The 14081-nt window shown below is 40.9% G+C and overlaps 1 protein-coding gene across 2 annotated transcripts in view; it reads right to left on the bottom strand.

Moving 5' to 3' along the window:
- RGS12 (regulator of G protein signaling 12) overlaps nt 1–14081 on the bottom strand; it is a 167767-nt gene that overhangs the window by 51892 nt on the left and 101794 nt on the right. For both annotated transcript variants that reach the window (XM_077280057.1, XM_077280058.1), the window contains exon 4: nt 13575–13596. In XM_077280057.1, coding sequence (XP_077136172.1) covers nt 13575–13596 — 22 coding nt within the window. The remainder of the gene's footprint in view (nt 1–13574; nt 13597–14081) is intronic.

Here is a 14081-nt window from a genome sequence, read left to right as displayed (position 1 = left end):
ATTCCTGGAGACATGATATACATCTTCCGAACATTGTGAGAATAAGGCAGTGTTTATCTAGTATCTCTCTGATCCGCCCAAGATATTATCCCAGATAAGAGCCATCTCCACGCTCTGTGAAATATCCCGTAAAATGTCGATTTCTGCTTTTCACCTCATCATAAATACCAGATTTAACGGAGAATGGCGCCGTCTGTCACCCGAGTACGGAAAGCCTGCCGGGTCAAATACCTCTCTTGCAAGTTACATAAAGCTTGTGGTCATCAGGGGAAAAAAAAAAAAAAAAAACTTTTTCTTGTGGGCTTTATGTTTGCAGGGCATGTAAAGCCGAAATTTAAAAAAATAAATACATATATATATAATTTTTTTTTTAAGTATATATATTCTGGCCTACGAGCTTCACGTTACACCATTTGTATCAAAAATGGTGCCCCACTGTGCAATACCTGGAGTGTAGAGGTGGCTGAATGTCTGTATTTGAAGGGATTGTACAGGATTAAAAAAAAATAAAATTATATATATATATATATATATATATATATATATATATATATATATATATATATATATATATATATATATATATATATAGACATATAGTTTTTTTTTTTTTTTTTTTTATCCTATACAATCCCTTTAAATACAGACATTCAGATTGGCCCACCGGGAGTCAGGGCCTGGAATTAAAGGGTTATCCCAATATTCAATATTTTTCCAACCTATAAAAATGAATAGAGCCCGGGGTTGCCAGCATGGCCACCTCTACACTGCAGGTATTGCACGGTGGGGTACCATTTTTGATACAGATGGTGTAACGTGAATCTCGTAGGCCCCAATACAAAATCTTAACAAGATCCACAACCATCACTGGTCCATAATAGTAATGGTCTTCTCATATGGGTTAAAAGGGACCTTATTGGCCCCTTAGGCTCCAGTTAAGACAAAAAAAAAAAGGTTTTTTGTGTTTTTTTTTTTTTTTTAGTGCACTATATTTATGAAAATCCATAACACAAAAAAATGCAAATGATGAGGTCCATTATTGAATTCAGGCTATGCAGTAAGTTCATCAGCAGTCCTATGTAATTTCCTAGAAGTTGAGTTTGCTCTGTTTTGCAAACTCTTCTCGGCTAGTTCTGAGCTAGTTGTATGCTACTCGCACAGATGCTTCTGTCTGCCAACAAATGGTCCTGGAAATTAGTATGCAAAGAATTAATAGTTGTTTAATTGATTTGCATGGGGTTTTGCATCACCGTCTTCCTGTTAAAAACGTGCGTCCGTGGTACAGAGTCAACACAAGTCTCGGAATGAGCTTGTTCTGGTAAATAGGAAAAACACTTCACAAACACTTCACACAAACCAGAAAAGAAAAAAAAAAAGTAAGTGACCCCCAGCACACAAGGATAAGCCTTTTACCTGGGTACAGCTGGTAGGAACCCGTGTGCCATCTCACCAGATACTTCAACTCGCTCACAGAGAACCAGCCATCAGAATCCATGCCCACTTCAGCTGCTAGCCCCCATGGCCCCGGCGCGTGCAGACTGTAAAATGGCACATGGCTCCTCGCTAATAGCTCCACGGTAAGGACTAATCCATTTCATTTTCCAGCTCTGCCGTACGGACAAATTGATTTTCCTCACCCCCCCGTTCCGCCATGGCTGGAAGAAGGAGTGAAAACCGATAGTGCCCTCAACAAAGCAGCATGGGAAGGCTGCTGAATTATTTAATAAAGCGGACCTTTAGCCTGCCGCAGATAAAGAGGCCTCAATTATTAAAGCCACAGCCAGGCGCGACCAATAACAAGAGAAAAACTCATCGACCAACTTTATTCTTCTGTAATCCTAGCACTACTGACGGGGAGATGACTCAAGGCACCTCCTAATGATTGCCATCACAACCCGGTCTCTGCAATGCCAAGGATCCTGAACTTAATTAGCAGAGCCGAGCTTGTCATACGGTATTTTTATAGAACAAAAAATTCTGCGTATAAGAGGTGTAGTCCCATTCTTTTCATTTGTGGCACCGATGAGACCCACCTCTAATATGCATTTATGACATTTCTTATGAATTTGTAGGAAATGGGAATATCCCTTTAAAGAGGACTTGTCACGTTCCATAAATGTTTTTTTTAGTTTGCCTAAATGCCAGTGTCCTCCTGAATCCGGTGTCATTTTTCCTTTGCTCCTACGCCTCTCCATTCCTGAGATACGGCCCTCTCTTCTCTGCACAGGAATCTAGTCCCGCTAGACAACTAGGCGTGGTCTTCAAGACGACACATACAAAGTAGCGTTAAGGACCACGCCCACATGGCGGACAAGACTAGAATTATATACAGGGAAGATGGGGCGATATCTCAGGAACGAAGAGTCACAGGAAGAAAAGAAAAACAACACCGGATTCAGGAGAACAGCGGCATTTATACCAAGGTAAATAAATTACATATTTATTGGAAATGACAGGTCCTCTTTAAATCTCCCAGCGTAGACTTGCCCTTTTAATCAAGTGTCGATATAACAAGTAGATCCGCAGTAGTTTAGAAATCCATTTACTCTGTCCAGCGGGAACTGTAAGAGGATGAATGAAGGATTATACGATCGTTCGGTCCCCATATAGTGTGCAAACTATCAGTAGCATAATTGGAAACAGCGGAGTATAAAAAATAATAAAAATGAATAAATGGACAAAATATATTAAAATGACACTAATAAAAGTGGTGTGAGTTTGAAAAAGAAAAACTTCATTTGTTTCTTGAGAAACAGAACCAATGTCACTCAATGGCTTGGCTGAGCTGCAATACCAGGCACGACCTATAGACAACGGTGTCGCCATTATTGGGGGACATAAAAAAATAAATAAAACGCAAACTCTCTTCTCCACCCAAATACAAGCCCTTTACATTTTCTATAATAAGGGGAGGTCTATCCCATGTTAAGTACCGTATTATGTCCCTTCTTCCTGGTCTGTCTGGAATTTAGCATCATGGGTCCCCCGGGGAACATACTAAATATTCAGAGGTTTTCTTGGAGAAGCCACGGATGGACCAAGACTTGTAAATCTATGTCAATCTCCTTTTCCGGCTTCTTAACCTTTACACCTCTAGACAAACCGACACTCTGCGAAACCCGACTTCCAGAGCTGGAAAACTCACCACAAAGGACGCCAGTTTTACAAGAACTCCTAGTAAAGTCCTGAATCTGGACTGGAGCCATGCGCTTACGATGAAATATAATCTCCATAAGACGGCAGATATTCCCAGCCATCTACTACAGGTTACACGCGCTCTGCTTTATACACAGAACTTTCATTTACTTTTATTTTCAACGTGGAAAAAATATAAAAGTTGAAAAGAATTATGTAATTAATGTAAAATGTCATCGTTTACTTGACATGTTCTTGTGTATTCTTCATCTTGTGTCCCCAGAACCGTTCACTTCAATTAGACCAAGATGCTCAGAGTTGTAATTCCACTAGACGTAGAGGACACAAATCTCACTACAGCCCCTTCATATGATTAGCGATGAGTCAGACCCCAAAGCAATCTGAAGAATTAGCAAGCAATATTTTTTTTGTAGGATCAGGGAGTTCCTCTAATAAAATGGAAAATTTGACAACTACTTTCCCTAGAAATAATCAACAAGGAAATTCTCTCCTAAAAGATTTTTTGGCTTAAAATTTTCAGATATAAAACACCCGGCACCATTCAATAAGCTCCTGATGTATTAGACTACACGAGTCCAGATCATCTTTACATAAGAAGACCAACTATTGACAATATTATGCCACAGAACAGATACAGGATCTGTCGGAGTGTCTTGTTGACCGTCTTCAAGGAGGAGTTCTAATTTTTCAAAGGCCGGTTTCACACTCTGTACAGACATTAAATTTTTGGACATGTCACGGGTCTCCTGACCTGATCGCAACAGCCTCAAACACATACAAGACTCAATTTGAGTCACGAGACCCATGACCAATCATTACTTACTGGTAATGGGATTTTCCAGTACATGTGACAGCGCCACCAGCGAGAGGGAGATCAGTCCTACAAGGACACCTACAAAATAAGAGCGGCGCCTCTCCACAACATCAATTGCTTACAGAGCATGAGAAGACACGACTTAATAGTACACAATTGTAATACACTTTTAAAGACCAAAAGGATTTTTTTCTTCTAAACGCTACGTAAATCCAAAGCCACAAAGGAAACGAAATAATCATCCATCACCAGTGATGGGAAGGAATTTAAGGGTGCTATCATGGGTTCTGTAAAATTCCAATACCGGTAAGTAATTTAGTTTTTTCCTATCACCCATGACAGCTACACCTGAGATATTTACAGAAAAACTTTAAACTTAGGGTGGGAACACAACTTGTAAAAGCCTTCATCTAAGGCTTGTGTCACACTTGCGTGTGCAATGCGAGAAACCCGCGCGAGACTCTCGCATCAATACCTGGCACTGCCGCCGGCATTCGGGACCGGAGTGTGTGGCTTAATGTATTTCTATGCAGCTGAATGCTCCGGTCCGAACCGCCGGTGGCAGTGCCGGGTATTGATGAGCGAGTTTCTCACATTGCACACGCAAGTGTGACACCGGCCTAAAGGAAAAATCAGCAGAAGAACCCAGATCAAGCCTATATTGTCTATAGAAGGTACGAGGTAAAGACCATGTCGCTTGATGAAGACATCCCCTTTCTCCGCCCAGGAGGCTGTACTAGCTGTAGTAGAATGAGCCTTCAGATCTCCTGGAACTGACCATTTGAGGAATAAACTAACCCTATTGCCTCTTTAATCCAATTAGCTAGTGTGGCTTTATAGGTTTTTTTTTTTGTAAGAGCCTGAAAGGAAATAAAAAGTGACTGACATCTTTACCAAGTTGTTGCGGCTGAGATATACACTCAGACTTCTAACATCTAAAGTTGTTCTTCCTTTGGATTCCCAGGATTAGCCCAGAAAGACCTTCACAAATCTATGCACCGTGCCTATGTGCAGGCTCAAGTTAAAGCAGCGTCCAGCAGACATCAGATTACTATGCTGCTGCCGTCCAGCATGCGTTCACCAGCTGTTTTCCCCTTGGAACCAAGGTGGCGCCTCCATGATCCACATGCTCCGGCCACAGCAGTGCCATACCGCTACCCAGGTGACCGGGGCAAGATTTGAGTACCGTAAGTCTTAATTTCCCACAATGATCATTTCCCTGGACAACTAAGATGTAGGTTCCCTCTCCAAGGACAAGAAACCAACAGATGCGGTGGAGAGGTGCCACCCTTTTATTCTGTAGGTTTCCTGTCCTTGTAGGGAGGATCCCATTTCTCCAGTGGTGCTGTCATGGGTGATCAGTCATGCCAAAACACCCTGAATATAATATGGTCAACAGATACGGATTTAATCACACACATTATACTAACGTCACGGATAGTGACAGGATTGTCCAACAGTCTTATGTGAATGGGTGCCCCCCAGACAGATTGTGCAGGTAAAAGTTCTACAATATCCGATTTCAGATTGACTATCCTTTTGTTCTCCCTGAAAAAAGCCACCACCAGAGGAGTCTGAAAGTCATGAATAGGGGAGTTGGGCAATTAGATAATTCTGCAGTCATCTAGAAGATGATCGCCAGTCTTCTTGTAGAACTTTATCAGGTCACTAAGTCAGACAAAGAATGAAAACAAGAAACTCCTCAGGGATTTCACAGTAATGGCTGTAACTTCAGCTCTAACTGCCTAAAGGACCATGTAAATCAAGTCATTAACCAAGTCTTTTTAGACCTCAGCGAAGCTCCATGTGTGTCCTCACCGCAGGTTTACCATGCCGAGGTCAACAATGCCCAATGCAACAACGTTATAGTACTTTATGGGGGTATGCAGAGCAAACGAGAGTCATCAAGAACACACAGAAAATTTTTGTTGCGAAAGTGGACTAATGAGAGGGTAGGGTTATCAACAATCGTCAAAACTGGGGCAATACCAGTCTATCAATGGCCTCCATAGAAGGCAAAATATTTAAAAAGGAGTCCCTTAATCAATTATCTAGAGCAGAGTAGGGTCTACAAAAAACTCTATTTGGGAGGACCCCACATTACATGGACAGCAAAGGGCTCCACGTCAAGTTTTACTTCACCTGAAGGGGCGCTGTAGAGAAATTACACACTTTATTGTAGGTAGCTCTACAGATTACAGGTGATCACTAAAAAGGTCCACACAATGAGGCATCCTCCTCCACTTTAAACAAAAAGTGTTTGTCAGAAAGGGACAATCTCTAATTGCTAAGGTGATGTCACTTTAAAGCCAGGATCATTCATCCGACAGTAATGTGTATAGGGCCTCCTGACTCTTGCCTGAAGTTTAGCACCCAATCTTTTTCATCTTCCTGGTGATCTGCTGCCACCAGGAGTCTGGCAGCGTCTTTCTCAGAGAATATAGGAGAGGCTCAGTTGATCGTTCTGGTGGACGAAGGAGTCGGGAGAGATGGTGGTCAACTTTACAATTGTTGGCCAACAGCTGAATATCGTGTATGGGGGCCTGTCCTACATGACATGATAGATCACACTACTATTCCGATGAAAGCATTCTGTTCCACCCGTGGGAAAGGCTCAGGTACAGAGATTTGGACACACAAATATGGACCTTTGCTGTTTTTTCAATTGTGGGAGCAGTAGTCGGTCACCTTTGGAATGGACTGTAAATGAGCTATACAGTGATATAAGGGGCTTCGCCCATTTAAAAATCTAACTAGCATTGCACTGGTGAATAATTTGTACGCAAAGGAGGGTGGTACGGTTCACACTTGCCGTGACCAAGAGCTCGATGCGCCATTACGCTCCCTCATTTTATATACTGGGGCTTCCTCTGCTTCTGATTGACATGGCTCACTTCCCTGGGAGAGTGCTGCCTAAACACAGCCTGCCCGTTCCCCACCATGGTGGCTGAGTGCGGTCGCCTGCCTGGTTCCACCCCGCTGACGCCGCTTACTACACCGATACCCCTGGAAATTTAACGAGTGGCGTCAGCAGAGAGAAGCAAGGGAAGAGCACACATAGGTTGTGTATAGTATTGTAGCATCAGCTTCAATAAAAAGAATTGAACGAAGCTGCAATACCAGACATAACCTAAGGCCAAGAGTGGCGCTGCTTCTGAAATTTGTGCATTTTGTATCATACATTATAGGGAGTAGAATGAAAAACAAATGTTATTTACTCATTATACAACATTCTGATTGACAGAAAACACTTACTCCCTATCGCTTCATAAACCTCGGCCGGGATTCGGCACGGTGCTGCGTTCCAGGAATTCCGTATCTGTCTCTGTCACAGATTTCATAGAATATCAGAAGAACAGAGCAGTCTTGTGTTCAAGAACCGATATGACCCCGGAAAAGTGTGTGATGAATCAGGACACAACTCTACTGATAAGATAGGAGCACCCAGAGGAGAAAAAACAAGATTACGTTCTCCATCCAGTCCATAATATCAACGCGCAGAACCAGGCTGTGCACACAGCAGCACAAAGAAATGGGGAATATACTCAGATTACCAGTACGTTGTACTCCACAAACACTTTACTGCAGGGCAACGAGGGCATCAAGATGTGACGGGGTCTCCAGAAGTAAAGGGGACTGTAGGAACAGGGAGTGGTCAACCATTCACATGATAAGGGTATGTTCACACAAAGTATTTTGACATGGATTTTCATTTTAGAAAAATCCAAAATTAAAGGGACTGTCCAGGTTCGGGGTATACCGCTAAGTCTGTTTTTACTCTATGTGACTGCACACTTGTGATCCTCACAGAACGCAGTGTGCACACTGTCAGGATTCTCTGCATTGCGTGACCACAAATATGTGATTTGCATACTTGTGGTCAAGTGCCGACTAGACGTGTGCAGACTCACTCTGTACAAGTGTATTGAGTGATGCAGTGTGCAAGTCTAGTCGGAATGTGGCAGGGAGTACGCAACTCCCATTCAGGCAGTCAGATGACCGCCCATTCCCGGAGAATCCTCACAACGTGCACTAGTCACAAGTCTGCGTCACAGAGTGACTGCAGACTAGAGCACCCCAAGCCTAGGCAACCCCTTTAAACAGGAAAAAAAAAAGCTACATGGTGTCACTCTTTGTGGTTTGTTGTATTTCATGCGGTATTTATACATGGCTATGAGCACACATGTCACAACTGAGCTTATAGAGAGCATGCCACCAGGTCCAACGTGTCCAGTTTTTAATCTTTTATTCCCAATGCTCCATTGAGTTTTCCATTTGTTCCTTTAATCCACCATACGGTTAATGAGATATGCACCTTTTTATTCAGTGATAATTTTGATTACCTTTCCATGGGACTTGTTGGATTCCTCGGGGGCATGTTTTGGTGGGTGGAGCATCTAAAGACACGCCCCCGAGGAATCTAATGAGTCACACCGCATTAGAAAAGACCATAAAAAAGGAGCAAGAAATAAAAAAGGTTCATATCTCTCCTTGATAATGTATGGCAGATATTAAAAAAAAAGACAATACTCAGGCGAGGAGCAGCTATAAAAAGAGCAAAAACTGGACACCGTTGACCTGGTGTCTGATCCTCTTGCAGCGGTACCTACTGTTACATATTTTTGGGAGGTCTGTAGTGACCGTACCCTAATAATTCCAATATGATCAGTATCAGTCATCATATCTGGCCAATGATATTCAGTAACCAGCATCTAATAAAATAATAATGTCTATTCGGATTTTTAAAAAAAATGGAAAATAACTTTCCCCATCTTGACTGTGAAGAAATGTTGATTAGTGCTGATTATAAAGTGGTAAGAGTATGATCCGCTAATCAAGGCAGGGGAAGGGAAAAAAAAAAAGAAGTATAAATTATCCTTTTTATGCGACAACACATCTGCCACCATTTCCAAGCAAATGTATGCAGAAGAGTTTTATAATTAGTAAGACGAACAAAACAGATGCAGGGCTCTAAAATCAGAATATATTCTCATGAGATCATAAAAATGGGATTAGAAGCGGAGATCTGATTGGGTTTGGATAAATTCATTTTGATATAGTGTGACTGTGCACCTCGCCGCTGAGGCCGGGGAAGGGCGCCTTCATCAGGAGGTGGCAACCGGGAAACATGGCCGGGTCCTTTATGGGTAGTAACTCAGTGTAAGGTCTTGCCTCTTATTTCTGGGTCAGAAAGTAGCTCATTCGGCCCCCCAACCTCGCCATACAGGTGCACACTCTGTTTGATCAAGCGTGCACGGCTTCTCTATGGGGAGAGTGGAGTAGGTCCGGTCATGCACCTCCGGCGGCATAAAAGGATCGGCTGTCCGAACAAACATGTCTGAATCTTTTCTCCCCCGGTAAAAAGAAAAGAAGCCCCTTTTAATTTGTATCACTTAAATGCATGAATTTGAGACTCAAAATTTTTGCAATGGAGCTTGATTAAAATTTTTGCACCATTTTATTGTTTTACAGGTTCCTCGTTTCCTTGCCCACTCAACATTGATGTGGTCACATCAGGGCTGTGGAGTCGGAGCCCATTTTGGTGGAGTCGGACTCATGGAAATTGAGGAGTCGGAGGTTTGGCTTACCGACTTCCACAGCCCTGGTGGTCATTGGTCATCAATCATCTGATAAAAGCTCAGAAAGACACATAAAAGATAAAAACTCCTGGTCAGACCATCATAGCGAGCTGACTGATGGATTTCCAGTTGACTCATTCTGCCACCAACAATAAACAATGCAACACAGAGGCTAAAGGGGGCAAGAACTGCGCAGGAAAGTTTAATAAACAGCAAATATTTTTTATCCCCCCAAAAAACACATTAAAGAAAAAAAAAATGTCCTTTAAAAAGTTTACAGTTTAGGCTCTTGTTACCCATTTTTAGCAGGATGCTTAAACTTGTTCCAGCCCAAAATCCTAGGAGAAGACTGATACAGGTGTGGAGGTTTGGTTTTAGTGCATAAAATAAAAAAAAAAAGAAAGAAAATCTATAAATCGACTGCTAGGCTCAGTCTGCGGTCCAGGGGAGGAGGCATGGCGGCACATCTATACCGTGATGAATATAGGGCCCTCTGTAATCTAAAGGGCCACTAATCCTGCAGCTTTCATGCCAATAATCACAAAGATGGGTGTAAATATAATACTGAGGATTGATATTTAAAAAAAAAAAAAAAAAAAACGGTAAAACTAATTTCTACTGGTATTCCCATTGGCAACCAGAAATGGCTGATAATAGGGAATAACAGATTAAACAGGTTATGTATCTCTGGCGCGTAAATGATCTCACTGATGGATTCTCAGTTAACTCACCTGGCAGCCAGCAATAGACAGTATGAAACCCTATCGCGAATATCATTTCATTTTTTTTTAGCCCCAAATACATGCATTTAAACTGGAATAAAGAAAGAATTCCCCCAAAAAGGGTAATACCGTCTCTGCAAATAATGTCTGTATAATGAAAAATTGAGCAATATTTAAAAAAAAAAAAAAAAAAAAATGTTCTACATCAATTTCTTTGCTTGATGTCGTTTAATGAAAACCTGCACGGCTTGTCTGCAGGGGGGGGGTGCACTGCTGGTGCTGTAATGACCCCTGCGCCTGTGGGTAAACAATGAAGGCTCCTTTTGGTATGACAGCAAGAGGAGATTTACAATAAATAAGATTACAGAAAATATTACAATATTGCAAGTTTCCATTAAAGAGTGCGTAATTTTTATTTGCTAAAATAAATAAATAAATATATAAATAAATATATATATATTTATACTGGTAAATATAGAAAATTGTAATATAATATAATATAATATAATATAATATATATATATATATATATATATATACACATATATATATATATATATATATATATATATATATATATATATATATATATATACACACACACACATATATATATATATATATATACAGTCATGGCCAAAAGTATTGACACCCCTGCAATTCTGTCAGATAATACTCAGTTTCTTCCTGAAAATGATTGCAAACACAAATTCTTTGCTATCATTATCTTCATTTAATTTGTCTTAAATGAAAAAAAAACACAAAAAGAATTGTCCTAAAGCCAAATTGGATATAATTCCACACCAAACATAAAAAAGGGGGTGGACAAAAGTATTGGCACTGTTCGAAAAATCATGTAATGCTTCTCTAATTTGTGTAATTAACAGCACCTGTAACTTACCTGTGGCACCTAACAGGTGTTGGCAATAACTAAATCACACTTGCAGCCAGTTGACATGGATTAAAGTTGACTCAACCTCTCCTGTGTCCTTGTGTGTACAACATTGAGCATGGAGAAAAGAAAGAAGACCAAAGAACGGTCTGAGGACTTGAGAAAGCAAATTGTGAGGAAGCATGAGCAGTCTCAAGGCTACAAGTCCATCTCTAAAGACCTGAATGTTCCTGTGTCTACCGTGCGCAGTGTCATCAAGAAGTTTAAAGCCCATGGCACTGTGGCTAACTCCCTAGATGTGGACGGAAAAGAAAAATTGACAAGAGATTTCAACACAAGATTGTGGGGATGTTGGATAAAGAACCTCGACTAACATCCAAACAAGTTCAAGCTGCCCTGCAGTCCGAGGGCACAACAGTGTCAACCCGTACTATCCGTCGGCGTCTGAATGAAAAGGAACTGTATGGTAAGAGACCCAGGAAGACCCCACTTCTTACCCCAAGACATAAAAAAGCCAGGCTGGAGTTTGCCAAAACTTACCTGAAAAAGCCTAAAACGTTTTGGAAGAATGTTCTCTGGTCAGATGAGACAAAAGTAGAGCTTTTTGGGCAAAGGCATTAACATGGAGTTTACATGAGAAAAAAAGAGGCATTCAAAGAAAAGAACACGGTCCCTACAGTCAAACATGGCGGAGGTTCCCTGATGTTTTGGGGTTGCTTTGCTGCCTCTGGCACTGGACTGCTTGACCGTGTGCATGGCATTATGAAGTCTGAAGACTACCAACAAATTTTGCAGCATAATGTAGGGCCCAATGGGAGAAATCTGGCTCTCCCTCAGAGGTCATGGGTCTTCTAGCAGGACAATGACCAAAAACACACTTCAAAAAGCACTAGAAAATGGTTTGCGAGAAAGCACTGGAGACTTCTAAGGTGGCCAGCAATTAGTCCAGACCTGAATCCCATAGAACACCTGTGGAGATCTAAAAATGGCAGTTTGGAGAAGGCACCCTTCAAATATCAGGGACCTGGAGTAGTTTGCCAAAGAAGAATGGTCTAAAATTCCAGCAGAGCATTGTAAGAAACTCATTGATGGTTACCGGAAGCGGTTGGTCGCAGTTATTTTGGCTACAGGTTGTGCAACCAAGTATTAGGCTGAGGGTGCCAATACTTTTGTCTGGCCCATTTTTGGAGTTTTGTGTGAAATGATCAATGTTTTGCTTTTTGCTTCATTTTCTTTTGTGTTTTTTTCATTTAAGACAAATTAAATGAAGATAATAATACCAAAGAATTTGTGCTTGCAATAATTTTCAGGAAGAAACTGAGTATTATCTGACAGAATTGCAGGGGTGTCAATACTTTTGGCCATGACTGTGTATATATATGTATATATATATATATATATATGTATATATGTATGTATATATGTATATATATATATATATATATATATATATATATATATATATATATATATATATATATATATATATATATATATAATCATATTTCTTACCATAGACCCACGATCTTATCTCAAAAAGTCTGACTTTTAGAAAATCAAAAGTTACCGTATATATTATTATATTATTGGCGCGTTTAGCTCATCGTCCACATCCCGAAAACTATAGTCCAACAACATTACGACAGAACTGGTACTTATATTTATGGCAGATTTTTTTTTTGGGCCAAATAGAACTTTTTGTTTCAAGGGTTTTTTTTTTTTTTTTTTTTTTGTTTTCACCCCAAAAATTGAAAATATTTAAGCAAAAATCCGGTAAGTACATTACTAATATTTTGGATAGGGAATAGGCGTTGTATGAGGAGGAGATGCCTAAAACCATCAACCCCCAAAAATAAGAAAATCAAAGTGCAAAACAGCTTTTTGCATTAACCATTTACTTGCCATTTCAACTGCGGAGCCACAGAGCGGGCGGTGGGGATTTATGGAGTTAATCAGGGTACATGAAGAGCACAGCTGATGACAGAGACAATAGACAACTCTGCTGCGGCTCTTTTCGCCGTCTGTAAGGAAAAAAGTGTTTGACAACCTGCCTGTTCGCACACGCAGAGGATTGTGCCGGAGGCTACGGACTAAAGACAAGGCGTCTCCATGGTAGTAAGGACCCAACTTTCTCCGCAGTAAACGATCACATGGCAGAGACATGCCGGGCTGCCCGTCCCAACCTGTCCACCCCTGCTGCAAACATAGGCGAGGACGATGAGCGCCCCATCGCCTGGCACCCAGCACCGGGTCAGAATAATGGGATGTAAAGGAGCCACTTAAAACGTGAAATACAAAAATAAATAAATCAGATCCAGTTGTACATGGGAAAACAAAATCAGCTTTGCTACATCAGTCCATTTCATTCTAGGCAAAATAATTCTCAAATAATAAGCAGAAAGTGGTCTTACCTCCATCGGAGACTGTGGCGGCCTGCGGGAAAGAAGAGAGAGACATGAATGGGTGCAAAAACGCATTACAACGCCCCCTCCCAAAAAAATAAAAAATATATATATATTTTGTTTAAATTAAAATCTAGAATTCAAAATGGTGAATATCTGTGAAGTCTGGAAAACAAGATAGATTATGATACAGTCCCGGCTTAACACATCCATCTGATTAGCAGCTTTGCTCCTCCCTCCCGCCAGGAACAACAGAGCGACTGACTCCTCCTCGGATCATCAGAGTCTCGGGTCCTATCAGTCACTCGCAGTTTATTGGGGGAAAAATGCTGCTTTTGCATAAAATAAATAAATAAATAAAAAAAATAAAAAAAAACACTAATCAGGGTTTGGATAAAAATACTTCGGAATGATTTGCATTCGGCAGATATTCTGTAGCGGGAACGGAATAGGGAGGTGAACGGACAAATCTAGGGATGGAGAGTGTCACAATTCAGTGCACCTTCCCACCGCTCT

This window comes from Ranitomeya variabilis, chromosome 1, assembly GCF_051348905.1.
Source record: "Ranitomeya variabilis isolate aRanVar5 chromosome 1, aRanVar5.hap1, whole genome shotgun sequence".
Classification (NCBI taxonomy): Eukaryota; Metazoa; Chordata; class Amphibia; order Anura; family Dendrobatidae; genus Ranitomeya; species Ranitomeya variabilis.
This window is presented reverse-complemented; position numbering and strand designations above follow the sequence as displayed.